The 27,538-nt window shown below is 32.5% G+C and overlaps 1 protein-coding gene across 2 annotated transcripts; it reads right to left on the reverse strand.

The window, feature by feature from the left end:
- Positions 1-511: 511 nt before the first annotated feature.
- LOC143054352 (cysteine sulfinic acid decarboxylase-like) lies at positions 512-25,795 on the reverse strand. 2 transcript variants are annotated; one of them, XM_076227347.1, is made up of 12 exons: positions 25,723-25,795; positions 15,568-15,893; positions 14,504-14,594; positions 13,729-13,835; positions 12,826-12,941; positions 11,356-11,490; positions 9,034-9,215; positions 8,127-8,205; positions 5,467-5,666; positions 4,612-4,663; positions 3,839-3,928; positions 512-2,818 (listed from the first exon to the last, which is right to left on the reverse strand). In XM_076227347.1, the coding sequence occupies exons 2-12, from the start codon at positions 15,878-15,880 to the stop codon at positions 2,645-2,647; spliced, it is 1,539 nt and encodes a 512-aa protein (XP_076083462.1). In that variant the 5' UTR covers positions 15,881-15,893; positions 25,723-25,795; the 3' UTR covers positions 512-2,644. The 2 variants fall into 2 exon arrangements, with proteins under 2 accessions (XP_076083462.1, XP_076083461.1); XM_076227346.1 differs by lacking the exon at positions 25,723-25,795 and adding an exon at positions 24,954-25,153.
- Between the last annotated feature and the right edge of the window lie 1,743 nt (positions 25,796-27,538).

Consider the following 27,538-nt stretch of genomic DNA (forward strand, 5'->3'; position numbering starts at 1 on the left):
CATTAGGAAATATCTCATGCATATCAAGATGATTATTCCGTCATGTTGACCTACCATTACTTTTACATACTGATTGACTAGTGAAAAAGTAGCAACTTCCAATTTTCTAGTCTGTGGTATGACATGAGTAGGGATTAAAGAAGGTCTGGCTGAGGGGTCCTTCATTATTTAGAGCATCTCTAGAGCTTTTTTTCTCTCTATCTTTTATTTATATTGACACTATTTTCTTATGTTCCAGCTCTTAATAGTTCTATGTGTTTGTTCTTATTTTGCCTACTTTTACATTTTTTACCCGTTATTCTGCAAAATTTACTCATTAATCTCTTTTCTGAAATCAAGCCCCATTCAAACCCCTAAAGCTTCAGCACTTCAAGTGAGCATGCTACCACAATCTCACTGAGACCACTCATACAGTAAAACAAGAAAAACAAAACTTCCTTTTTTCTTTTATTTGAATCAACAAATAGTAGAAACTCTATCATTAATGGTGTAAGATTTTTATGAGAAATATTTTGAAAAAACATTTGCACAAGAGACTAAAGTTGTAATTATATTCAAATTGAAATGATTTATCTGGGTTTTGATTATATACAACATAATGTAGTTGATCACTGCCTTGTGACATTTCTTGTGTAATACTGTCTTTTTATGTTGAATATTTAAATAAAAGTAAAACATAACTATAAATATAATAAGTAGCTGTTTTAATAATTTATAAATACAAGGCCTTTCTGGATAATGATATGAAGTTTTTTTTTAAACCAGTTTATGAATAAAGAATCAAAAATAAACAAGGTTATAAATATTTATCTTTGATATATATTTATAATATATATAATGAAAAGAGATCAGGCTATATGTATTCATATTATTTCATACTAAATTTTTCTCCTGGAAATATAAAAATGATATGGACATATATAGATCAAGCTAACAGAAATATTGCCTACATGTATTGGTATAACATGATAAAGTATGTAGATATAACAATGATAGAATTAAACAAACATGATGATATAAGTAAAAAAGAGGGAGCATACAATTTATGCAGCAGTAAAATATACAGTTAAAGTAAAAAGAAGGCTCACTACATACAGGCTCATATAGAATGCACTTGAAAATGATATGAGGTTAGAAAGAGACATTGTTATCTCCCCTTAGTCTTTGTTATCTCCCCTTAGTCTGGAATGTTTGAATATATTCTGTGGATTCATCTATTTTCATCTGCATTTCAATGGTTTTCGTCTATCGTTCATTAAACCAATCATATGTACTGAAAATGGTTTTCATTGAATAAATGATTGTTAAACCAATTATATGAATCAATACTGATAGAATGGTTTTTAATGAATGAATAATTATTTGAAACAATTCTATGATCTGGTAAAATTGGTTTTCATTGGATAATTATTTAAACCAATCTTATGTACAGATAAAATGATCGTTATAGTAAAAATGCATAGATATTTTTTTGAAAGCAATGCAAGTCCATAGATTTGAAAAAAGGGGGAGGCGCTACCAAAAACACAAAATATGAAGATTGACCAGTAAAAAGTCTATGCAATAACCATATATTTAGCTTCTTAAGGGACATCATACCCAAACTAAAGTCTCATATGTATTGATATTCAATATATGGTCAATAGTAAGGGAGCTACCATTTGATTTTTATGGTGGGGGGCTAGGATGAAATTTGAAAAAAATAGGCAGGACAGGAGTTTTGAGTTAAAAAAAAAGGCAGGATGAGACACTTGCAAAAAAAAAAAGTCAGGATGACAATTTAGGTTAAAAAAAGTCTGGATAAACTAAAAAAAAAAATGCAGGACCGAACAGAGTGAAAAATAAAAAAGCAGGACAGAGATTACAGCTAAAAAAAATGCAGGACAAAATTTTTCATCCTAGCCCCCCCCCCATAAAAATCAAATGGTAGCTCCCTAATAAACAAATTCAAAAATATAACAAGAACACAAAAGTAAACAAATAAGGCAAATGCAAAATATGTAAGAAAAGAATATAAAACAACAACTTATACATTGAACCTTTTATGTTTTGGAAGATATAAGATTACTACAATAAAGGCAGGACCTCTTGATCTTGTTTCAAAGCATAAACAGTTAAAGCATTCAACAACACAAAAAATGGTACTGAAAATATCACTAATGTGCAATCAAATGTTTCTAGAGCATTTTCTTTGACGCTTATCAGTGGCGGATCCAGGGGTTGGACCCCCCCCCATTTTTTTGTTGTCAATCAATGCATTTGAATGGGGACATATAGTTGGAACCCCCACTATATCCTGGGTTGGGAACCCCCTTTTAAAATGGCTGGTTCCTCGCCCCTGCTTATTTACATAATAAAGCCTGCTTTGAAATTTACAACATTAGTTATCAATTAAAATGGCAAGAAAGATAATTAGGCATTGAAGAACAAATTTTGACTAGGCACGTACTACAGTTTGAAATGGTGTACTGACAAAGTAAAATAACAAAATAATGATATGCATGATCACTACCTGGTAAAAAGGCACAGCATTTAATAGCTTGGTTTCATGAAATCTTCACCAAGTTCATTTCTGAATTTTCTATAGTTAAATTTGTTTGACGATTATCATCATGTAATTAGGACAAAAGGTTGATGGTTAATACTATAAATCACAGCCTAATCTGTCTATTTCATCAATAATGAATTCAACATCACTTTTCGTAACTGCATTATTGGAAAAAATCATTCTGAAAAAGTTCACAAGGTCACCATCAGGCTGATAACCAATCAAAAGTGTTCCCTTTTCCACCATTTTCTGTTTGATAACAGGAGCAACCTTGAAAAATATAAACAAATCAGTTTTAAATAGATGATAATAATTTAACATAAGAATTGTTCCAGATGTAATTGTAAAGAAGGGGTGAAAAAAATGCACTTATTTAAGACCCTGACAACCCATATTAAAAGAAAATTAGGGAATGTATCCAGGGGACACAAATGATGCCCTAGCTTGCATATAATATTACAAAGGGACATAACTCCAGAACTGTAAAAGTGACACTACCCAAATTTGTACTTCTTCTGAATTTTGTGGTAGCAAGTATTGTGTATATGTTTCATATCATTTCAATAGTTGAGGCAAACTTAAGTTAGAGAATGGAAATGTAATCTTTAGCAATATCTTTATTTATTAAGGGGCATAACTCAAGAACGGTAAAAGCAATGCAACCAAATTCAAATTTGGTCTTTTTTTAAGGTAATAAGCATTGTGTATAAGTTTCAACATTTTTGGAAGAAGCAAAGTAAAGTAAACGGAAAAGAAACAAGAAATTCAGCCATTTTTCTATTTGTAAAGGGGCATAACTCTACCATGGTAAAAGTGATGCTACAAAATTTAAACTTGGTCTGTGTAATTTTTGTTTAAGTTTTATAACATTCAGTTGCGGCAAACTAAAGTGAAAATTCTTACAAACTTCTATTGTATAAAGGAATTCGAAGATGAAAACAACAACATTTGAGCTTCGTCAGATAGAAATGGACCTTATACAATTTCAAGTACACATAAATATGATAAAAAAATGTGGGCCTATTTTGTAGGGTTTAATAACAACTACATTTTTCAAATAGTTACAGACTTTGCTTAGAGAGTTTGTCAATTGTCAACCCGAAATAAGTTAGCAGATACATGTATTGATATCTATTTGCATAAGACCATTTTCAATCCGACGCAGCTCATTTAATTTTCTTGAGTGCCTCCCAGCCCCCCTTTCTTTAAGTTTTTGAACAGCCCCTTTATCATAAAATATAGGATCTGTTCTATTTTTAGACAGTTCAAATAAAATTGAGATACACCTACCTTTCCGACCTGCTCCCACCATTCCTCTGTTTCAGGTTTTCCTCTCAATCTCTCAGGTATATACCAAAAACACACATTAGTACACTGGGGCTGAAATAGTATGTATACATTTGTACATATAGAATCAAGAGATTTTAATAATAATTCTGTACCAAAGAATCAATTATGAAAAAAAATCTAAGTGTATATAACTCATTCACTTTCATGTTCAATGTTTTTCACTCTTTCAATTGGTTGACAACATTTGATTTTGTAAGGTTTAATGAACTTCTGGATTTGACTTGAAGATAGGTATTTATGTAATATAATATATCTTCTTTTTTTTCATATCAAACAAATATTCACACATTTTTGTTGTTAATTTTCTTAATTAGTGGGCTTATTCGTTTCCCAGTTCTCCTTATTCCATGAAAAACAAGAATGTGTCCTCAGTACACGAATGCCCCACTCGCACTATCATTTTCTATGTTCAGTGGACCGTGAAATTGGGGTAAAATCTCTAATTTGGCATTAAAATTAGAAAGATCATATCATAGGGAACATGTGTACCAAGTTTGAAGTCGATTGGACTTCAACTTCATCAAAAACTACCTCGACCAAAAACTTTAACCTGAAGCGGGACAGACGGACGAACGGACGAACGAACGGACAGACGAACGGACGCACAGACCAGAAAACATAATGCCCCTCTACTATCGTAGGTGGGGCATAAAAAATGAAACAATAGTATCTGTCATTAGTACGTTTAAATAATTATTAAAATATTAACTCACTTCTTGTACCATCTTAAACCCATCTCTTGCCTTAGCTAACTGTGTAAGGTACCTGTAAAACAACACTTCAAAATTACACATAAAACACATTTATTTTTTTACTCATAAAATAATGCCCCTCTACTATCATAGGTCACCAGGGATATATAAAAAAATATAAATTTCTACACATTGTCTAAAATACTTAAGAGAAACAGACTCCGCAACCAAATCTAGTGCAATACTATATATCTCTAATCTTGGCAGTTGAATTTTAATTATCTGAAATGCTTATCAAGCCTTAAAATGTGTCTTAAAATTTGATAAGATTGAAATATGATCATATCACACTTCCTACAATGATCTGATAGAGTCCAGGGAGCCTCGGTGGTCCAGTGGTCTAAGTAGTTCTACTAATGTAATCATTAGCCAGTCAACACTGAGTTTGTGAGTTCAAACCCCGCTTGTCCAGGTGCACTGGACTCCAATCTTAATTGACTAGGATTGTAAGTTTTCCTAGACCACGTTCATTCTGTGTCAGGCTTCCTCCACCAATAAAAACTGGCGACAGACAATAACCCAAAAGTAGCGCTTAAGGAGGTAGACCCAGGTTAAGAGAAATAACTCTTAAAATCATCAGTACGTTTGTGTCAACCGTTTTCATAAATATATTCTAAGCTTCTAGGTTACATAGATTATTTCCAATCTGTTTCAGGTAAATGCTTGAAAAACATTGATGAAACTTGACTTTAACAAACACATAACTGATTTAAAGAGTTATCTCCCTGAACCAAGGTCTACCACCTTAAAAGTGGCTTTAAAACACTAACAATCAATCAACCAATCAGATGGAATCCTACTTGACATATGTCATACCTTGAACAGGAAAATAAATTATCAATATCTTCCTCTAGTCCAGCGTCACCTTTAGCCTTCCACATGGTCCACACCTTCAGAGCGTCCACTTTACGTCCACACTGTATAGATTTGTCTCCTGTGTCATAGGAAACATCGTAGAATTTGTCTTGTTGAAACAAATACTTGGCCTTTGCTGAATGGGCATCTAACAGGACTGTCTGAAAGTCAACATTAAATTTATAAATATTGATAAATACAATTGAATGATTATAATAAGTGTTGAACACTCATAACTTAAGCACAATTTGCAAGTTGAAATTCATGAATTTGTATCACATCAGATTTGCTCAATACATAACATTTTCAACAATTTTTTTTAACTAAATACCCTATTGGCCAAAAAAAAAAATAGGTGTGTTTCCTGTTGCATGCCCCAAAAAATTAGGGTCGGTAGGTAGGAATTTTTTTTTTTTTTTTTTTTTTTTTTTTTTTTTTTTTTTTTTACTGGCCTGCTTCGGTTGTTTTTTGTGTATTTTTATAATCAGTTTGTTATTCTTTCAGGTTATTTTCATCAGTTCATTGTATAAAGTATACAAGATATGAATAGTCCATGTTCAAAAGTTGCAGAAGACTTGGCCAGGACTTCCAGCTTATAAAATTTTCAAACTTTTCAGAACTGATATGCCATCTGTACGGGTCAGGCTATAGTCTTACACAGAAAGCCCATCAAAGTCTGTCTCAGCAAAGACCTGTTTTATAATCAGTTTCTTTCAGACAATTTAGTTCACAGAACTGATGCCAGCTTTTCTACAAATACCAAATATTAATAACATGATAGAGGGATGGGTGAAAATCTTTGAAATTTTGATTATATACTAGCTGTTTAAAAGAAAATCAATTACAAATTGAGTTTTGGGGCTATGGTTGAGCAAATATCAGATATTAAAATTAAATTTAATCCTAAATTGAACGTTTGGCTTCCCTCTTGTATTAGAAAAGACTGTCAGAAGTAAATGCCAAAACATTGTAAACTTGTTATACTGTCAATTTTATTCCTATAAAATTCTGAACAAATTATAAACATCGAAACAACCGAAACATTCAAATAATGTGAGGCAAATATTGCATTTTGTAGAATGCAAATAGTCATTGAATGATATAAAAAAACAAATTTATCACAATTGCAAAATTAACATGTATCAACAATCAATTGTATAAATCTTTAATGTGCAAAACAATGTTTATGCTCTGAAAATAAATGTATAATTTTCACTATGACTTAGACCTTTGTCAATAAAAACTGTTATTGTTGTTGGATGAAAATATTACGAAAACACTTTGACTGATGGCCATAGCACAAGCCATGCCGTTGTTTGACTTCAATCTGTATCACACAAATGCTTACTGTATTAAAATTTTATTTGAAATCAAACGTTTAAAAGATGCCATTCAAAGGCTATACTAAACAAAAACCGTTTCCGGAAAAAAAACGTTAGGGTCGGCGCCAAAAAATTAGGGTCGGTCGGGCGACCGGAAACACACCTATTTTTTTTTTTGGCCTAAATATAATAATAATAAAAATAAATAAAGGATGACAAACCATTTGTAATTTCAAATACTGTAAATTCAGAAATTATTGCATGCATTTATTATTGCGATTTTGTCATTTTAGACTTAAATCAAAAAGCAAAATCTTGTTTAATTCATATAAAACATTTCAAAATGCAAGTTTAAATTATTGCTTTTTCAACTCCGTCGCATTTTTCACAATAATAAGAACCTCGCATTAATTTCTGAAATTACAGTAGATGATCGATCATATGTGTTTAACACCATTAATTTAGACACAATTTGCTAGTTGCAAGCCATGCATTTTTATCACATCAGATTTGGTCAATACATAAATTTTTTTACTAGATACCCTAAGGATCCCAGACCAGTGTAATTTCAAATAGAGTTGTCTTATTGGCAGTCATACCATATCTTCTTATATCTTTTAGATTTATTGATTGGTGTTTAACGCCACTGTCAGCACTATTGCACTGTTTCATGGCGGTCAGTTTTGAGGCATTCAGAATGCCAGAAGAGTACAGAACCCCTGACCTTCAGTAAGAAAACTGACGATCCTAGTCAACTAAGATTGGAGTAAAGCCACATGCGGGATTACTCATAACTCATAACCTCCCTGATAACAGGCTGGTGATAAAGTTAGTTTGACTACTTAGACCAGTAGTCTTAGAGAAATTATCCAATAATTTTGCAGTTGACAGATAAAGATGTATTCAAAGTGATAGCAATTTCTCACACTGGCCAATTAACTAAACAGATAGAGATAGTTTTCATTGAATATCAATATTATACTTGAAACTTGAATTGTTTTTTCTTTTTCTTTTCTGGGCAGTAAGAGTTATCCTTCGTTCCACATATACAATGTAGGCAACTGACTCTTCTCATAAAAAAATAAAAATACATTTGTGTCTGTATTTTTATCTGTATTTTCTTTTTCTTTTACATGTTGTACTGTTAAATCAATCATCCTTAATCAGAACGATAGTTGTATGTGTGAGTGTATGCGAGAAGGAGAGAAAGGCTTTTTATTTTTACTTTATGTGATTACATGCTTGTAATGAGCCCTATGATTAGGACATAAAATATCTTTATCTTAATATTGTGTTTACCTTATGTTTAGTAAGGAAAACTGCAGCTTGTAAGTTTGTTCCCATCATTTTATGGGGATTCCATGTTAAAGAATCTGCCCTGTAAAATAAACAAACAATACTTTAATATTTTATGTAATTGTTCATATATATATATATATATATATTCTGTTTCTATGTAATTTGTAGTTAATAAAAAATAAGAGGAACCAAATAGATAAAAATTTATTAAATCAGTATTTATATAAAAAAACTTTGGCTAAGTAGACTCTTGTTCAAAAACTTAAATGTATTTTTTTCATCTCTTGTCTTATGTGTTTCTTTTAAAGGCTTTGGAAGGGGAGCTCAGAGTTCTAGAATAGGTGTTTTTTTAATGTGTAGAAGTCATTTCACAGGACATTTTCTATGCATATGCCTAGATTTTTACACAAGCAAATTCAACAAAAGCAATTTATCCTTTAAATAGATTTGCACTTATAAAAGTTGACCACACTGTTCTTTTTTAATTTCCTCATCTTGATGAAAAGGTAATGTGACATTGTCTAACAGTGCATAGATTCAATACATAATCACAAGACTTGTATGTAAAAAAAAAAAAAATCAGAAACAGTAGAACAGACAGTCTCAAAATTAAGTATTAATCTTGGCTATCACTTGTAATCTTACAATAATTCCAGACACAGACACCGGGGTAATTACATTTCAATAATGTCAAAGTCCCATAACTCTTTTCAATAGTGTCAAAGTCTCATAACTCTTGTCAATAGCTTCAATAAAGTCAAAGTCCCATAACTCTTGTCAAAAACTTCAATAATGTCAAAGTCCCATAACTCTTGTCAAAAGCTTCAATAATGTCAAAGTCCCATAACTCTTGTCAAAAGCTTTAATAATGTCAAAGTCCCATAACTCTTATTAGCACAGTAATTACCTTTCAATTCCCTTCATGAACCCCTTATATTTCCGTGACAACAAACAACCTGCTCCCCATGCTCCATCTACATGCATCCATATTTTGTATTTCTCACAGATGTCTGCTATTGCTTCAAGGGGGTCATATGCTCCAAGTACAGTAGATCCTGATGTTGCGTTGACCATATATGGTACTATGCCCTGTAAATCAAAAAGGAAAATGACAGTACAGTGATAAGACGTTAATCAATTTTAGAACATTCAAATAGGAAATTAAGGTGGTACCTAACACTACAGGGAGATAACTCTGTAAAATCAGCTAAACGTTTTAATTACGTTGTTAAGGGAATATTAAGCTTCTCAATGATCAAAATTAGTGTTTGTGTTTGTCAAACTGCTATATAACCAGTGTAATTTTTCTGATAAAATGGTTGGTTCAAATTTCTTGAAATCTTTATATTTTTGTCAAAGGGTCAAAGTAAATACTTTGGCAAAATTTTATGAAAATTAAACAAGCCAAATAAATTTTAGTGAAGGTGTTGGGTACCACCTTAAAAGCTGATTGGTGGTATGTTGTGTACAGGGTTCTTATGTCATGTATATCTCCTCAATTTTCAAACAGTTATATGTATGTGCCTGTCCCAAATCAGGAGCCTGTAATTCGGTGGTTAGCATTTGTTTATGCGTTACAAAGTTGTTTTTTGTTCATTTTTTGTACATAAATAACGCCGTTAATTTTCTCGTTTGAAATTCAAACTTTGAATTGTTTTACATTTTCATTTCGGGGCCTTTTATAGCTGATTATGCAATATGGGCTTTGCTCATTGTTGAAGGCCGCACGGTGACCTGTAGTTGTTAATTTCTGTGTCATTTTGGTCTTTTGTGGATAGTTGTCTCATTGGCAATCATACCACATCTTCTTTTTTATATCTTTTCATTTGCTAATTTCTTTATGATAACATGTATTTGTTTGGCAATTTCTCCTTTGATGTCAGTGATTTTTTATATGTTCCCCTCCGTTTGTCTCTTCATCCTTCTGTCATGCTACAGGTTTAAGTTTTTGGTCAAGGTAACTTTTGAAGAAGTTGAAGTTCAATCATACCACATCTTCTTTTTTTATAAAAACTTTGCATAGAGATTTTCCCCACCCTAAATAAGTAAATAGATGTACTGATATGTACCGATTATCAGGTTATCTGCATGTTGATATCGTAAAATATCAGCTGCGAGACATAATATGAAGCTTTTTGTCGAGTGAGCATAGCGAACGAGATCAAAAAGCCTTCATATAATGTCAAGCAGCTGATATTTTACAATATCAATATGCAGATAATCTGATAATCGATTTATCGGGCTATATTTGCGTGTTTCAGAAGTGTTTTCTTTGTTTCACCAGCACACAAAAGATGACTTGATAAGTTCGGGTCAAAGTTATTAACGTCGGTTCAAACATTATGACGTCGCTGATATGTCCGGGTCAAAGTTATTAAGGCCGGGTCAACGTATTTGACGTCACAAAGACATGATACGGAATAATATTAAGAGCTGAACAGAGTAATGTAGACAGTGAGAGGACCGATAAATATTTGCATGAGGATGGTTTCTATTCGAAGTAGCTCATATTAAAAATAATATTTCAAATAAACTTTTTTTTATAATACAACATCTCTGACATTTAGACAATATACGTATAGTGTCTTGAAATATGAAATTTATTTGTATGAGGCTTTGAAACGGGAAAATGCGAGGTTCTACCGAGCATTTTCCCGTTTTGTGCCAAATACAAATAAATTTCATATTTCAAGACACTATACGTATATTGTCTTTATACTGAAATCGAAAAAAAAATTTAAAAATGAAAAAAATATGTAACAAAAATTGTTAAAAAAAGTGTTTGGAATTTCCCTCTTGGGGTACCATTTTGGGGTATTTCCCTATGAGCGTAGTCCAGGCGGTAAGACATTGACATGTTAAGGAATTAGAAAGGGAAAATGAACTTAATTAATAACATTTGATAAACATTGTATATCAATAACCAATTTGAAGACATAAAAGTTTAAATTCATAAAAGTTTGACCATTGTTACTTTACGTTGTCATGGTCGTGACGTGACGTTGTTGATGAAATACAATAGTTCCGGTAAGGAGGCGGGGCTTATAGGTTAGTTGAGGTCATTGACGTATAAAGCTAACGTTTATACGTATAGCTTTATCTGTATAGTAAAATAGCTGATTGCAGTATAATATATAGTTACTTTTTAATTTATCTTGCATCTTTATAAGATATCTTTCATTATTCAGAACACATTTATAATATATCATATGTCTATATAGACAAATACCTTAGATATACAGTCCTGTATAGTTTCTTCCAAAGCTTTGGGACACATTCTACCCTGATCATCAGTTTTAATAGGCAGAACATTGTCCATACCAATACCTAAAAATCCTGCTCCCTTCTTCAATGAATAATGTCCCTGTAGAAGAAATAAAATATCTTCAGTAATACAAATCTGAGGTTTAATGTGCTACTTATAAAAAATATGGGTGCCACATTTTGAGCAGGATCTGCTTCCCTTCCAAAGTATCTGAGATTACCCCTCGATTTTAGGTGGAGTTCGTGTTGCTTAGTTTTTTTTTCTTTCAATGTCAGGTTTTTAATACTGTTGTACGTCTGTTGATCCTTTTTTTGTAATTAAAAAAAAAAAAGATTTTTGCTGCCATGGCATGGTCAGTTTTATTTCAACTAATGAGTTTGAATGTCTTTTCGGTATATTTTGCTTTCTTGTATGTTTTTTGTCTTAATTTGATTTTAATGTTTTGAGACTAAAACTCTGTAATTAAAAGAGAATGAAAAAAAAAATTAAAAGCCCATCTGGTAAAATGGGCAACTATTAAATGTAGAGTATAAAAAGTAAAATCACAAAAATACTGAACTCAGAGGAAAATCAATTCGGAAAGTCCATAATCACATGGCAAAATCAAATAACAAAACGCATAAAAAACGAATGGACAAGAACTGTCATATTCCTGACTTGGTACAGGCATTTTCAAATGTAGAAAATGGTGGATTGAACCTGGTTTTATAGCTAGCTAAACCTCTCAAAATATTCTATTAATAGATTAAATTTTTTGGCTTTTCACACTCAGAATTCAAAATAGTTTTCTTTAATTTATAAGCTTTCTCTGTCTGATGAATATTTAGTGTAAGCTTCTATTTTATTGAAAAGTTGATATCAAAATACTGTGGATTAATTTATTTTTTCGCTGTCTTGGAGTCCAGATGAGAAAAAAATTGTGTTTGCTCGGATATTTGTTTGCATAGTTTTCCAAAGTCTGTGTACAACGCTATAGCATATAGAAATTTTTTTCTTTAAAATTATCGTTGCCTTTAACCATGAAATCCACGAAATTTGGTATCCCATGAGTAATAATGAATCTGCAGTAAGGCGAAATGTTTTATTTTCAATAAAACAAATTTGAACACGAGACGAAAGGACAATAATGTAGTATCTCAGACTACTAAAAACCAGGCTACATCAATAGACCAAAATAATTCATATAGCATCAAAACTATTTAAACCCACATAAATTTCCCATATATTTTTTCATATGAATTGTTTTATAATTGATTAATGTCAGACTAATTATTAGGGTCTACAGAGGGTTAAGAGAACACAGAAACGAGAAAAACAGCTAGGTAATAAAATATAGAGAATCATGGGGTGCTAAAATATAAAGGCTTAAGTGACAAATTAGCCACAAAAATCATATAGAATATTGCAAATTGGTTAACTGTTGCTATGGACTACCTTCTCTGAGGTCAATACACAAATTTTAGGTAGGGCTTGCATCCCCTTCGTTTTGCAATCTGGAAATCGTTGATACCGAGCTACGTTAAGTGCATACATGTTGGAAATGGAGCCGCCTGGAATAAATCGTATTTTGTACAGGAAAAATAATGTCTAAGTGCAAACATATTGATTGGAATATAATATGAAGGTATGAAATTTGATACTAATGAAATAAGCAGAAAAATGACAACAAATTCTTGTAATTCTTGAATGAGGGTTTGCTATTCATTATCATGATTATGTGCTATAGCTATATTGGTGTTCGCTATCCATGGGGTGTTTATGAATAAGTTTCATCCAGTTATTATTAAAGTGCTTTATGAATTTGTCTCCCCTGTTTGTCATTGACTTATGAATTCTTTTTGTGATGTGATGTATGAATTCTTTTTTTGTGAATTGTCAAGTAATTCATTAATTCCTCTCCACTATTTGTGCTGTAATATATAAATTGATTTAGCTATTCCTGATGTGCAGTATGAACTATCTTTGGTGATTTTTTATTTAGAAATAAAGTTATTTTTGGTTCCTAAAACTTGTCTGAGTGTCTGACCTTGAAGATTATGAAGATGTTAATCATAATCGTTTTTGGATCTTTTTTTTTGTTGCTATTTAGTATGATTTTAAAGTATACTGGTAAATGATTAGCTTTTGAACTTAGAACCCCATTGGCCAACCAATCCATTTAATAGAGTCCTCGATCATATTAAAGTATTGAAGTTTGGTAGATTGACTTTGTCAGAATTTCCAAACTGTGCCTCAAATGCATAATTAAATATGATTCAAATTTGTCAATTTTACAAATCAATTTAAAAAAAAATAATAAGGAAATAAATTTCATCTGAATGCAGCATAAAAATTTACCTGGACAAAATATTCCATCTCCATTTTCAATTCCTGCAAAATTCAGCATTTTCCTGATGACACATTGCTCCATCAAAGTAAACACTGGGCTGACTTCATATGTGTACCTGGTTAAGTTTAAAAAGCATGTCAATTTCAGTAAGTCATATCAGTTCATTAGCAAATGTCATAGATGCTGATCCTTGATTTGATGTTACATTTGTAGGTGGGGATGAGCCATTAAGAACTACATCTTTTTTAACATGGCAGCTAATTATACTATTATAACAATTTTTCGATTACTAAACAGGGAGCATGTGCATGCGCCACCTGGTGTCTGAATCCTAAGTTGCATCATAAATACAAATCATAATACTTTCTGAACATTAAAAAACATGAAAAACAAGAAATTTTAAGCATGTATTGTCACAAATTAGATATATATGAGAAAAGCTTTTTTGTATATTACTGTCTTCTTAGAGAGCTACCAATTGATTTTAATGGGGGACAAGGATGAAAAGTTTAGTCCTGCCTTTTTTAGTTGTTATCACTGTCCTGCCTTTAAATTTTTCGCTCTATTGGGTCCTACCTTTTTTATAAGTGTATCCTGACTTTTTTTTAGTATAAATTGTCCTTCTGCTTTTCTCTTTTTTTGCCAGGTATTTTTTTCACTCAAAACTCCTGTCTTGCCTTTTTTCAAATTTCATCCTAGCCACCCATTAAAATCAAATGGAAGCTCCCTTTTACTAGTATCATGTATATATGACATCCTTTCAAAGATGGAATAACAACTTACTGGCTAGAATTCAATGTTTCTGTAAGCCATGCACCACCAAGGGTATACTCATCCAGACCACCAAACAACTGATTGAAAAACCTAGGATGTCCTACAACAATTACAAAATACTTCTATGTTTGTTGTAGTACAATGAAACAATGGAATTTACACACATTATCTAGTAATAACATGAATAATGTGTTTGTTCACATGCAATGCAGTATAAATTTAGTATAAAAGTGTCAGGCCCCCTATATTTTGTTGGGTTGTGGTTTCATTGATGTAAACCATGCAACTCCTTTAACTCTAACTCATAAATAAGTCAGTACATTTATTGACATATCAATTAAAAATTAGAGTCCAAACATTAGAATTGTATCGAATAAGTGGACGGACAACTGAGAATTAAAGTGTATGAAACCTGATAAAAAGGAAACAAATTATCTCCCTTATTTATGGTCAGTTTGAGAAAATAACAATATTGAAATTAAAACTATTAAAGTAAACAATTCATTTGTATATATATTCCTCAACTGTTTGGTTGTCATCAAACTTTTTATTTGTTGGTGTTTTTTTTTATCTTTTTTTTTAATTTTTTTTTCTAGCTGGGGAAAAGGGGGGGGAGAAAGAACTGTGAAAATTGCAGGAAGTTGTGCATAAATACAAAAGAATATTTTGGGACTGAAAAAAAATCACAGACATGAAATAGGGAATTAAAATGTAAGATTTTGTTTTATCATGATCCACTTTTCAAAAATTGCATTTAGTCTTATGAAGCACAGAAATTCAACCCCTCCCTCCCTTTTTTAGGGTTCAAATATATCTTATCTATGTAGTGTTTTGATGATTTGTTAATCAGTTAGTTTTGTTTTCTTTTTTTTTTTAAACATGGAGTTTTCAGTCTTTCAATTATGAGATAATGATTCAAAAATACCTTTAGTATCTATTCCTTTTTTATCACGATAATCAAATTACTAAAATAAGACATGATTTTTTTTAGCACTTTTTAACATTAAAATTTTTCAACTTATTGCAAATTACCTCCCTTTCTCCTAGCAAACATTTTGTCAAAGTAATCTAACCTGTTTTTACACTGTATTTTATCACATCATTACATATATCCAGCAGACGGTCATCACTGGTTGGGTCCTTCAATTTCAGATCTACAATTTTCTCTAGTTCTTTGGGGTGTTTGAATTCCACAATTTTATTTTTCCTGTCATTGGCTTTGTCAATACCCTCTGTGATCATCAGATCCATAAGTTTTGTCAGGAAATGGTGCTGATCTTCTGCTGGGGCACTATTTGCCCCATTGGTGGCTCCATTACGTTCCATTTTTAACTTTTTGACATCACTGACACCATTTATTGTTGAAGTAGTTTGGCCGTTTTCCATTTTTACTTTTTACCTATGAAATAAATAGAGTAAGTTGAAATGAGTAAAATTATTTAATGACACCTTAAGGAGTTATTGGCCTTTGAAGGGGTATGGTGTGTACGAAAAATTAGTCTCGACAGTAAATTCGTTCCTGTTTTCTTATGCAATTAAAATTATTATCTCCTACGGAATGACACTGATTAGATCCAGGAAATATTATTGTTTACCAGAGATATATATTATGAATATATGTATCTGTTGTTAAATTAAACTAGTAAGTAATTCATTAACCAACTCTACATTCCGGCAATTCAGAGTCTCCAATGTAACAATAACATTTTTATCAATATAATTGCATTTCAATGTAACCGCAACCAGTTGCCTTTTAACAATGAAATATTTCACTTCCCGTTTTGCGAGACGTACGTCATACTCACAGGCACTCGTCTCAGATCCCCCCTTTATGTACCTTTATATGATTGAATTTGTTTTCCTATATACCTTATATAAAGGTGTATAGAAGAAAAACATCTGAGACGACGGTGCCTGTGGTCATACAGAAGAAAAGACATGGAAAATGTTTCGTTTTTTCATATTCTATAACTTTCGTTTCAAATCATTTGCATCTCCAACGGAATGTTCATAAATATCTTCTCCCGCCAACTGTCCGCACACGGTGAGGCGAGATAGACCAAAATAATTTCGATGTTGACACTGCTGAGAGAACATAAGTACGTACTGATAGATAATTATATATTAAGAGGTTATGGGTTTATGAAAGAAAGAAGATCAAAGTAGAGACGGTGGCGGATCCAGAAATGTTCGTAAGTGGGGAGTGGGGGCCCGTTGACTGCCTAAGAGAGACCCGTTCCGGTCATGCTTCAGTGATTGCCTATATAAGCAACCAAATTTTTCCCAGGAAAAGGGGGCGGTCCCCTCCCCCACCCCCCCACCCCCCCCACTAAATCCGCCTCTGAGAGACATCAGATATGTGTAGAGTATAACAAAAATCATTTAAAATTGATTCTTGGTCTTAACCTTGGTTAACGATTTCACCTCCTTGCACTTTGCAACATCCGGAACGTGTTCTCATTACTAAGCCATGATCTAATAACTTTATTTCCTTCCTTTCCTATCTGTAGCATAATCTTAAATGTCTACGCTATTAGGCCACCCAAAATGAATAACGTTTTAACTGTAATTCGTAGCAGATGATTAGCTAAAGCGTTCGTATTTGCCCCCCTCCTTTGCTTTTTTTTATATATTAAAACAGATGCGGAAACAAGCAACGGGGCTTACTACATATAAAACCAACAGAATCTAGATGACACTACCATTTTCTGTGTCCAATGGACCGTGAAATTGTGGTCAAAACTCTAATTTACAATTAGAAAGCATGATCATATCATTAACTATCAGTTATTAGAATCATATTCTTTTTTTCTTATTTGTAGGCAAGAATTACAATCCTAACCACTTCTTTTTGGTTGGGAAACAACGTGAAATTTAGAAAGAGATTCCGAAGGGACAATAACAGATCATCGTTAGCATCATAGTCGAAGTCGAAAGATGAAGATGCTCAGCATGATCGAATGGGTAGAAAAGTCTAACTCTTGACAGACGAACAAAAAATTGAAGTTTTATCAGTGCATATAAGGTGTGCTCCGGAAAGGAAAGAGATTATTGTTGTGCTAGTGATAGACTGTTACCCGTGTACTAACAACTGATTCTTAATTTACACATTGTGTTTTTTGTATTCTTTCTTTTACACATTGTGTTTTTTGTATTCTTTCTGTTATACATTGTGATTTTTTTTTATTCTTTCGTTTACACAAATGTGTTTCTTTTTTTGTTCTTATTAACACATTGTGGTTTTTTTTTTTTTTTTTTTGTTCTTAATAAAAATTGTTGTTGTTGTTGTTATTAACACATTGTGTTTTTGTATATTCCGAAAGCATACTGCATATTTTCCGGAGGGAACCAACCTATACTTAGTCTAGTGACTGTTATCGCGTTAATATCATAAACATCCATTTCTAGCACATGTTGATGCACAAAAGAGAATGGTTATAATATATGAACTTTGGAGTTTTCTGGACAAGTAAAATAGACAATACTGTTGATTACCATAAAAACAATGTATCATGTGAAAAATAATTAAAAAAAAAAAAAAAAAAAAAAAAATAAATACAAATATACCTGCCTTAGTCATGTTAGTGGAATCTATTTTCTTTTGCGTCGTTAACTGTGTATATACAGTGTATCAGGCAATGTATGTATGCATACCACGGTTGATATATGACCTTCACCAGAAGCATATATTTTCGTTTGTATATATGTCTCTGTCTTTACTTTGTGATACCCTTTCATACTATTTAACATGCTTAAACTATGCTTCAACTGAATTTACATATATATGAACGTATAATGTGTACGTATGGCTGACTTTCTCCTGACATTTGTGAAAAACATCAATACTCAATCATTTATTCATCCGCCTTGGAATGAATTCATTATCAAAACATGACCGATCTCAAGGTTACACTAAAACCTTTAAATCGGTAACGTGAAACACTACAATTACTTTTTAACCGAGACATATATTTAAACGTACGTCTCTACTTCTCCACAACCTTTCACAGTAAATAGGTCGTTATCTTACTTCACAATCACCCCATATGGAATTTTCTGCCCTCCCTTTTTAAATGTTGTACAAGGTCATTATCACACTATATAACGGATGTTTTTCCCCTTAGTTTGTCACAAACAGGTTTTAATATATGTTTAAGTGACAACAAAGATTATTATAAAACTAATATTACATGCAAATGCTGATCTATATATTATTAAAATGTTTGCACAACATTTAATATTTAATTATCTCTCCCCTTCCAATTCTCCAACTTTAAAGTTTAAAAAAATCTTACTACTATTAAAAATGTCATTAGTCAAGGCAGATAAACCCTCGATCGAAAATAGGACATTTATCAAGGCCTCTATGCTTGAGAAAATCGCGTTTCAATCGTTAAAAGTTATTAAAACACGGATGCATATTAAGTTGTAAATCAGTGGCGGATCCAGAGGGGGGGTTCCGGGGGTCCGCACCCCCCCTTTATTTTGGCCGATCAATGCATTTGAATCGGGACATATGTTTTGCACCCCCTGCACCCCCCCCTTTGCCCTGGGCTAGCACCCCCCCTTTCGAAAATTCCTGCATCCGCCACTGTAAATAAAAAAAAGAAGATGTAGTATGATTGCCAATGAGACAACTCCACAAGAAACCAAAATGACACAGAAATTAATAACTATAGGTGACTGGTCCCCGTACGGCCATCAAAAATGAGCAAAGCCCATACCGCATAGTCAGCTCTGAGCGTAGTTCTACTCAGTATTTCCATTTATATGTCCCCTTTCAAATTCATTGATCATCCCAAAAAAGGAGGGGTTCGAACCCCTGTACCCTTTCTATTGATCCGCCACTGACAAGTATCTGTATAGTTCACTGACAGAGTTCAGGATCCAGTGATCATTTTCAAAAGGATGGAAAGGAGGGGGACTCCGGGACACATGAAACTTTCACATAATTCAAATAATCCATTAAAAAAAATGAAAAAAGGGGGAAACAAATTGTCAATTAACCCCTGGAATACCTCCCCACTTTCTGGATCCGCCAATGTAGATACAAATCTTTGAGCACGACAACACAATAAGAATAAAGAGAATTACACTTACAACCAGGTGCTCCGCAGGGCGCAGCTTTATACGACCGCAGAGGTCGAACCCTGAACAGTTGGGGCAAGTATGGACAAAACATTCAAGCGTGATACAGCTCTGAATTTGGATTGTGATCAAATTTTTGACATTACATGTTTTTTTTTACACAAAACAAATGTCTAGATTTTACAAATCAATTAAAGATTTCTTCTTCAAACTTTTTAAATCTAAAATTAAATAGTTGACACAGCATAGGTTTCTGACACAGAATGAATGTGGTCTAATGAACTTAAAATATTTTTTTTGCCTTTGAGCAATTCACTATGCTGTTGAATATTAATCCTCTCAAAAAAATGTTTGAAGAAATTTTCTTTTTATTTATGAAATCTGAAATGAGAAAAATTTAAACCCCCCCCCCTTTTTTTTCACATCCCCGTTTCCCTTTTTCCAAAACTGATATCAATTCAAATTTCTAATGGAGTTTGCAACAATAACTACTCTTTTAAATACATCATAAAATATTAAAATGTAAAATAAAGTGCTTGTTATCACTGAATGGTAAAGATTGGTTGGTAGTAAAAGTGAATATACATTGTTTATTGTATAAAACAATAAAAAAAACTTCATCAGCAACATTTTATATTGGCAAATTTCCAATGAAGTTATTTACATAAATTTATTGGCAAATAAAAATAGAAAATGACATCATAGTCATGTCTGGCAAATGTCCAACATACATTATCTAAAAACATTTTAGATAAGATAAGGAAAAAAAGCTTCATCAGCAACATTTTATATTGGCAAATTTCCAATGAAGTTATTTACATAAAGTTATTGGCAAATAAAAATAGAAAATGACATCATAGTCATGTCTGGCAAATTTCCAACATATATTATCAACTTCTATTCTATACAAAGAAAGATAACTCCAAATGAAAATTAATTGCTATTGCACAATATTGTGCAATTAGATATTTCTTGCTATTGTGCAATACTGTGCAATTGAAAATTTCTTGCTATTGCACAATACTTGATATGGAATCCTGATTTGGACCAACTTGAAAACTGGGCCCATAATCAAAAATCAAAGTACATATTTAGATAAAGCATATCAAATAAGCCCAATAATTTAATTTTTGTTAAAATCAAACTTAGTTTAATTTTGGACCCTTTGGACCTTAATGTAGACCATTTGAAAACTGGACCAAAAATTAAGAATCTACATACACAGTTAGATTTGGCATATCAAAGAACCCATTTATTCAATTTTTGATGAACAAAGTTTAATTTTGGACCCCCATTTGGACCAAAATGAAAACTAGGCCAATAATTAAAAATCTAAGTACATTTCTAAATTCAGCATATCAAACAACCCCCAGGATTCAATTTTTGTTAAAATCAAACTAAGTTTAATTTTGGACCCTTTGGACCTTAATGTAGACCAATTTGAAAACGGGACCAAAAATTAAGAATCTGCATACACAGTTAGATTCGGCATACCAAAGAACCCCAATTATTCAATTTTTGATGAAATCAAACAAAGTTTAATTTGGACCCTTTGGGCCCTTTATTCCTAAACTGTTGGGACCAAAACTCCCAAAATCAATACAAACCTTCCTTTTATGGTCATAAACCTTGTGTTTAAATTTCATAGATTTCTATTTACTTAAACTAAAGTTATTGTGCGAAAACCAAGAATAATGCTTATTTGGGCCCTTTTTTTGCCCCTAATTCCTAAACTGTTGGAACCAAAACTCCCAAAATCAATCCCAACCTTTCTTTTGTGGTCATAAACCTTGTGTCAAAATTTCATAGATTTCTATTAACTTAAACTAAAGTTATAGTGCGAAAACCAAGAAAATGCTTATTTGGGCCCTTTTTGGCCCCTTATTCCTAAAATGTTGGGACCAAAACTCCCAAAATCAATCCCAACCTTCCTTTTGTGGTCATAAACCTTGTGTTAAAATTTCATAGATTTCTATTCACTTTTACTAAAGTTAGAGTGCGAAAACTAAAAGTATTCGGACGACGACGACGACGACGACGACGCCAACGTGATAGCAATATACGACGAAAATTTTTTCAAATTTTGCGGTCGTATAAAAACATGTCTATAACGTTATCAGTGCTTGTAGACTTAAGATGGATGTCCTCGGCTAATCTTTTAATTCTCTTTAGTTAATTTGGTTAATAAACTACTGGCGTACTCAGGGACTTTCTATACTAAGTATACTTAGAATAGAAAGTCCTTGCGTACTTAAGTACTAATAATATAAATGATTGGTTTTGGTTTTTGTTGTTGGTTTGACATTGTTTAAGCGTTCCAGACATAACTTACTCTACAAAAGTCTTTCCTAATTGGTTTGGGTGTACCTCTAATAGGTAAATCTGTAAAAGCGTTTCCAACCCGGACTAATATAATGCATACATGTGCGTGCACATATTTGTGTATCAGTTAGAACGCACCAAGTCATGTTAATTACATTTTCATGATTTTGTACTTCTGCAGTTCGAAAATCGGTACTTATTCTAAAGGTTACAAAGAACAGAACACAGTATGGTTTCGTTGCATGATATCTGCGTTACAATGACATTTTTAAACGCAATGTGCTTTCTCCTACCTTACATAATTGTTCGTCTTCGGCATCATAAAGCACGATAATTCAGGTACGTGTAAGACGTGTAAAATATAAATAAGAAGATGTGGTATGAGTACCAATGAGACAAATCTCCATCCAAGTCACAATGTATAAAAAGTTAACAACTATAGGTCTAAGTACGGCCATCATCAAGTTGTCTGGACACACCGAACAACAATAAATAAACGACCCGAAATTTACTTGTGTAAAACAATTCAAACAGGTAAACCAACGGTCTAATCCATATAAAAACTGGACACATCTCATTGATAAATGTGACCAGCCACGACATATCCAGGCTTCCAGGCTTATGGAGGTAGAACGTCATTGTGAGAAAAACGCCGTTAACTATATGTGACTAGCCACTTCCAGGCTTCGGTATGAAAATGAGACTGTTCTATGACGGCTTTTATTTACTGAAGGCATTAATTTATAAAATACAAAATTATTGTATTTATTGGCTCTTAGTAATGTTCAATAGCGTATTAGAATAACATTTCAAAGACTTAAATTTACTTCAATACAAACAATTATTAGCTCTATTTTAGAACATGTAATTTAAACTTGTTGAAATGAAGTTAGTAAATTTGTCAAAGTAAGCTTTAAGAATTCCTTTTTTTTAATTTAGAATTATTATGCATGTCCCTATACTTAGTATGCGACGCGTAACAGTTTATAAGTAGGTGTTCTTTTATATGCATTTTATACGGTACATTTGTTAGGGATATATTTCAGATTTCTTTATGAAAGGAAATCTATAGAGCAGAAATTTGATTTTTTTTTGTATCAATTTAAAATGTAGATTCAAATATTTTTCACTTCAAACGATAAAGTAAGACTTCTTCAAAACTTATATATGATGTATAGTTCGGCGTCAGTAAAAAAGAAGCCAAGGAAAGTGTTTACAAAATGTATCTCTTCTTCACAAATACGTATTTCATTGAATCTCGATATTTATCATATTTATAATTTTTCTAACAATGACGTTCTACCTCCATAAGCCTGCAAATGTCATGGCGGATCACATATATATACCGACCATGCGAGAGCTGTAAACCAGTCAAGGTCGTTAAACACTTCCATCCTCAGCTTCCATCATCATGGTGCCATAAAGAAATTGCATTAGTTGGAACTCTCCTTTAAGCTACGTCCGGTCATTAAGACTCAAACATGATTAAATACGACCTGCGATCTTGTGTTTCCCGAGCGATCTTGGGTACTGATGATTGGCATCTCATTCAAATGCACCTGCACATTTTAAGAGTTTAAAACCGACCTTTTTGTAAGTAAATTTAAAAATGACCTAGTGAACTTAGATTTTTTCAAACGTGACCTTGTGATCTAAGAGAAAACCATCATGAGGCACTGTTATTGTCTTTTATATTGTAAGCCATAACTAAAGCATATGGCCAGACTGAGTGTATACAAAAAAGGACCACACAATAATGGAGAAACTATCATTCTCTATACAACACTTAGATGGCTTAGAGGATATTGAAAACAAATAACTATTTTCTCTGCATATCTACACAACTACAAATTGACAGCATTGAATGATTTATATATAGTCTTCCTATAAAATTCGTTTAGACTACTGAATATCAAGTTCCCTCATGTGGAATCCTATACTGCTACCAAAAACTCTTATAATGTATTTTTGATAAAAATTAGGCATACTTTTTTACCGATTTTTGCGATGATATATATATTTTAATACAATATCATGCTTATGGAAATATCACTTTCATTAAAATCTGAGGCATCACTGCAACACACGCATATTTAACCAACTAAGGAATATAAACTCAATAAAATGAGACAATGGCACATCGCTTTTTAGGAAGGTAAAATTAACAAAAGAAAGACTAGGTATGTGATTTTTAACTGTCAAGGTCAAAAGAGGACATCCGTCTCTAAATTAACGTTTGATTTAGTGATAATGAGTTCTAATGGATACATAATGATCCTGATCCTAAGGTATATCATTTCGACACAACCGGTCTCTTTGTGTTAGCTAGCTTTTTTCATCTTGGTACTATAGTTTGTCTGAGTAATCGTACACTGTACTGTGGTTATTTTTTTATTTTTTTTGGCGCAGGGTCGGGATTCATCGGGGCTAAGGATATCTCAGTACAATAACACAAGGGAGTATACAGCACCATCTAGTGGCTTTTGTGTCTTGACCTTCATAACTCACACAGGAAGTAGTAGCAGCTTTTCTAAGTTAATATTCTCCTATTACTATAGTATCAATGATAACATCCATCTGATTTTCATTCGATATTTAGAAACACTTTGATTACTAACAGACCAGGGGCGGACCCAGCCATTTTAAAAAGGGGGGTCCCAACCCAGGACATAGGGGGGTTCCAACTATATGTCCCAATTCAAATGCATTGATCGGCCAAAAAAAGGGGGGTTCCAACCCCCAAACTCCTCCCCCCCCCCAGATCCGTCAATGCAGACATACGATGTCAATATCCGTTTGTATTGTTGAAATTACTTTACAAGTGGTATTTTTTTTGGGGGTGGGGTGGGGGTATAAAGCTTTGCAGTCACTAGTGATTCATAGCAAATATATGAATACATCTTCGACAATATCGAAAGGACGGCATAGACAGGAAGTTCACAGATAAAGAGGGACATAAGAATACCAGCATAGACTAATGTGAGATATTTTTTGTATAAATTATAAGAGTAATGATTACTGCCAATGAAAGCATTACAACCAAACTAACCTTCAAAGAATCGTAGCTCATCCAAGATTTCCACAGAGTTTTTCACACTCTAGACTGAGGAGTGGCGTCCCTTGGTTAGCTATTATAGACAGATTTGTCAGTCTATTTACTTCTCTGAAAGAGTTTATACTGGATTTTCCAATGTAATGTAACGGTGTTTTTATACAAATAGTTCCGGAAACTTTATGAGTACCCATGGTAATTATACTAATTAATATTCTTCTCCTATATGTATGTACCTTTGATTGGTTCTCGGTAAAGTATTTTGTGGTTCTTCGTCTCGTTATTTCCGGCAACGACCGGTAAATACCGTTTTTACAAAGAACTCACTGTAAACAACATACAGAACGTTACAAGGTGTTAGTTAATTCTGGTTAAAACTAGTCGCTAAGTTATGTGTAATATATTTCATTTATTGAACTGCAAAGAAGTAGCTCTTTTTAAGCGCAATTTTGTCAAAAGCAATAACTATATATATTGTTTTTATTCTATTATGCTCCTAATGTGAATAATCATTACTTTAATTATTATATATTGTTTAAAAAAATACTAAACATACAACTTTGAGTTCGGTACTCGGCACACAAAAACAATTTAGTATTGTCGGCTTTAACTAATAACCGGTCACATCAGTACGTGGCTTTCCATAATAACCAAGTTCGTTCTACCATAGCACAAGACAAAACACCAATATTTTACATTCATTATATAGAAAAATAACATGTTAAAAATTGTTAAATTTTCTTATATTTTAGCATGATGTACTCACCTAGTACAATGCGATACCTTCCTCACCGGTCTTCTCGAGATTCCACGTGATTAAGTGATGATTTTGTATGTTCTAGATTTAGGACAAGATATTCTATTTTTAACGATGGAAACTTACTGGGATATTGATTTTGTTTTATTTATATATTTTCTTAGTGACCACAGAGTTCATAAAAAGAGTAGCAGGGTTTTATATAGACCGAATAATCTGTCTTTTGACATTTTATATTTCCTATTTATCATTTGGATTTTTCATTTTTTTTAAACACGAAAACAAACATTTTTTTTTTTTATCAAAGGTCAAAATGAGGGAAGCAAAAAATATGGGAAGGGTGAAATATATGGACACAGGAGACAGAAAAGTTCAGGGACATTAGCAAGATGTAGACAAACAAATCATTCATTTTGTGGTTTTATTCCAAACATTATGATTTACAAAATTTAAATAGTTATATCGAAATGATATTTCGCTATTTTAGCAGTTAAAGTTTGGTTCAAATTTGAAAAAAACCAAATTCAACAGTCAATGACAATAATTCAATGTTATATCATAGATTAATTACATCTATGGTTATATGAATCCGTTTCAATGCGGCCTTTAAAATTGATCATAAGCTGGAGATGGGTTAATTGCGCTTGTTTAGTAAATGGAAAGAATAGAATGCCTGTTTAGCATAATTGAAGAGTATCAATTGAGGAAAAAGGCTCAGAAAAAGGTCGAATAACAATTAAGAGGGGGGGGGGGGGCAATACCTTTTTATGTTAACCTGTTTTGATCCTTTTCAAGGTGCTGTTAACTGTTATCTGAGATACATTTAAGCTGTTTACTGTTTTTAACCCACTTTGTTAACTGTAATCAGCATTTTTGCATTTTTGTTAAATGTTTTTGCCAAAATCGCTCCAAAATCGAGGTGTTGTTAACATGTTAACGGACCCCTATTGCCCCTCCTCAATTAATGCATTTCTCTACCATTTCTACCTGTAGGTAAAACGATTGTGTACACTTTTTTTTTTACATAACGGAGAATGCCAGATTTGACTGTCAATTTTAGACTAATTTTAAGTTTTCTATATTAGCGTTTAATTATTATTGTTTCAAATTTTTCTCTATTATCTATTCTAGTCTATTATTAGTTACATAGTGTTCTAGTGACCTAATACGGTATATATGGGGTCAGAAAATTCTATATGGTGTGAGAGCGAAGCACACTATGTAACGAATTTATCTTACCGACTATCTTAACGTTTGAAATTTAGACCTATCAAAATGAGCAAGTCTTCAACTCTGTTAGCATTAAGAAACTACTTTCATTGATCTTACAAAAATAGATTCCACCAATAACAACTTGTTAGGTTTAAATGTGTTTTATGAATTTATTTCAATCTGAATCATCAATTTCTTCGCCTGTTGAAACTTTTACGTTTTTTTTCTCAGTACCGTTTTGTTTTTATAAAGGGACGTAACACCACTACTAACCGTGTATGAAATAAGCCCCGCCTCCCTACTACCTTATATGGAATATAAAGGGACGTAACACCACTACTAACCGTTTATGAGATAAGCCCCAGCCCCCTACTAACCTAATATCAAATATACACGGTCTCCACGAGGGCGCTTTTAACCAATCACGTTCCTAGAAATGTATAGGAGGTAAGGTAAACATATTTATGAACTGAATTCTTCACTTTCCCCTTTTTCTCTCAATCCCACCCCCTTAATCCCAACCCCTTAATATTTTTAATTTTTTGGGGGGAAAATTGTTGTTTATTCTGTAGATCCCATCAACTGAAAACGCATTTCATAGTTAAAGTAAATG

This window comes from Mytilus galloprovincialis, chromosome 12, assembly GCF_965363235.1.
Source record: "Mytilus galloprovincialis chromosome 12, xbMytGall1.hap1.1, whole genome shotgun sequence".
Classification (NCBI taxonomy): domain Eukaryota; kingdom Metazoa; phylum Mollusca; class Bivalvia; order Mytilida; family Mytilidae; genus Mytilus; species Mytilus galloprovincialis.

Coding starts and splice junctions, on each gene's coding strand:
- LOC143054352 (XM_076227347.1), bottom strand. CDS start 15,880: ATGGAAAACGGCCAAACTACTTCAACAATAAATGGTGTCAGTGATGTC. Junction 5,667..8,126: donor TTTTCCTTACTAAACATAAG/GTAAACACAATA, acceptor GTTGACTTTCAG/ACAGTCCTGTTAGATGCCCA. Junction 3,929..4,611: donor GGTTTAAGATGGTACAAGAA/GTGAGTTAATAT, acceptor ATACTATTTCAG/CCCCAGTGTACTAATGTGTG.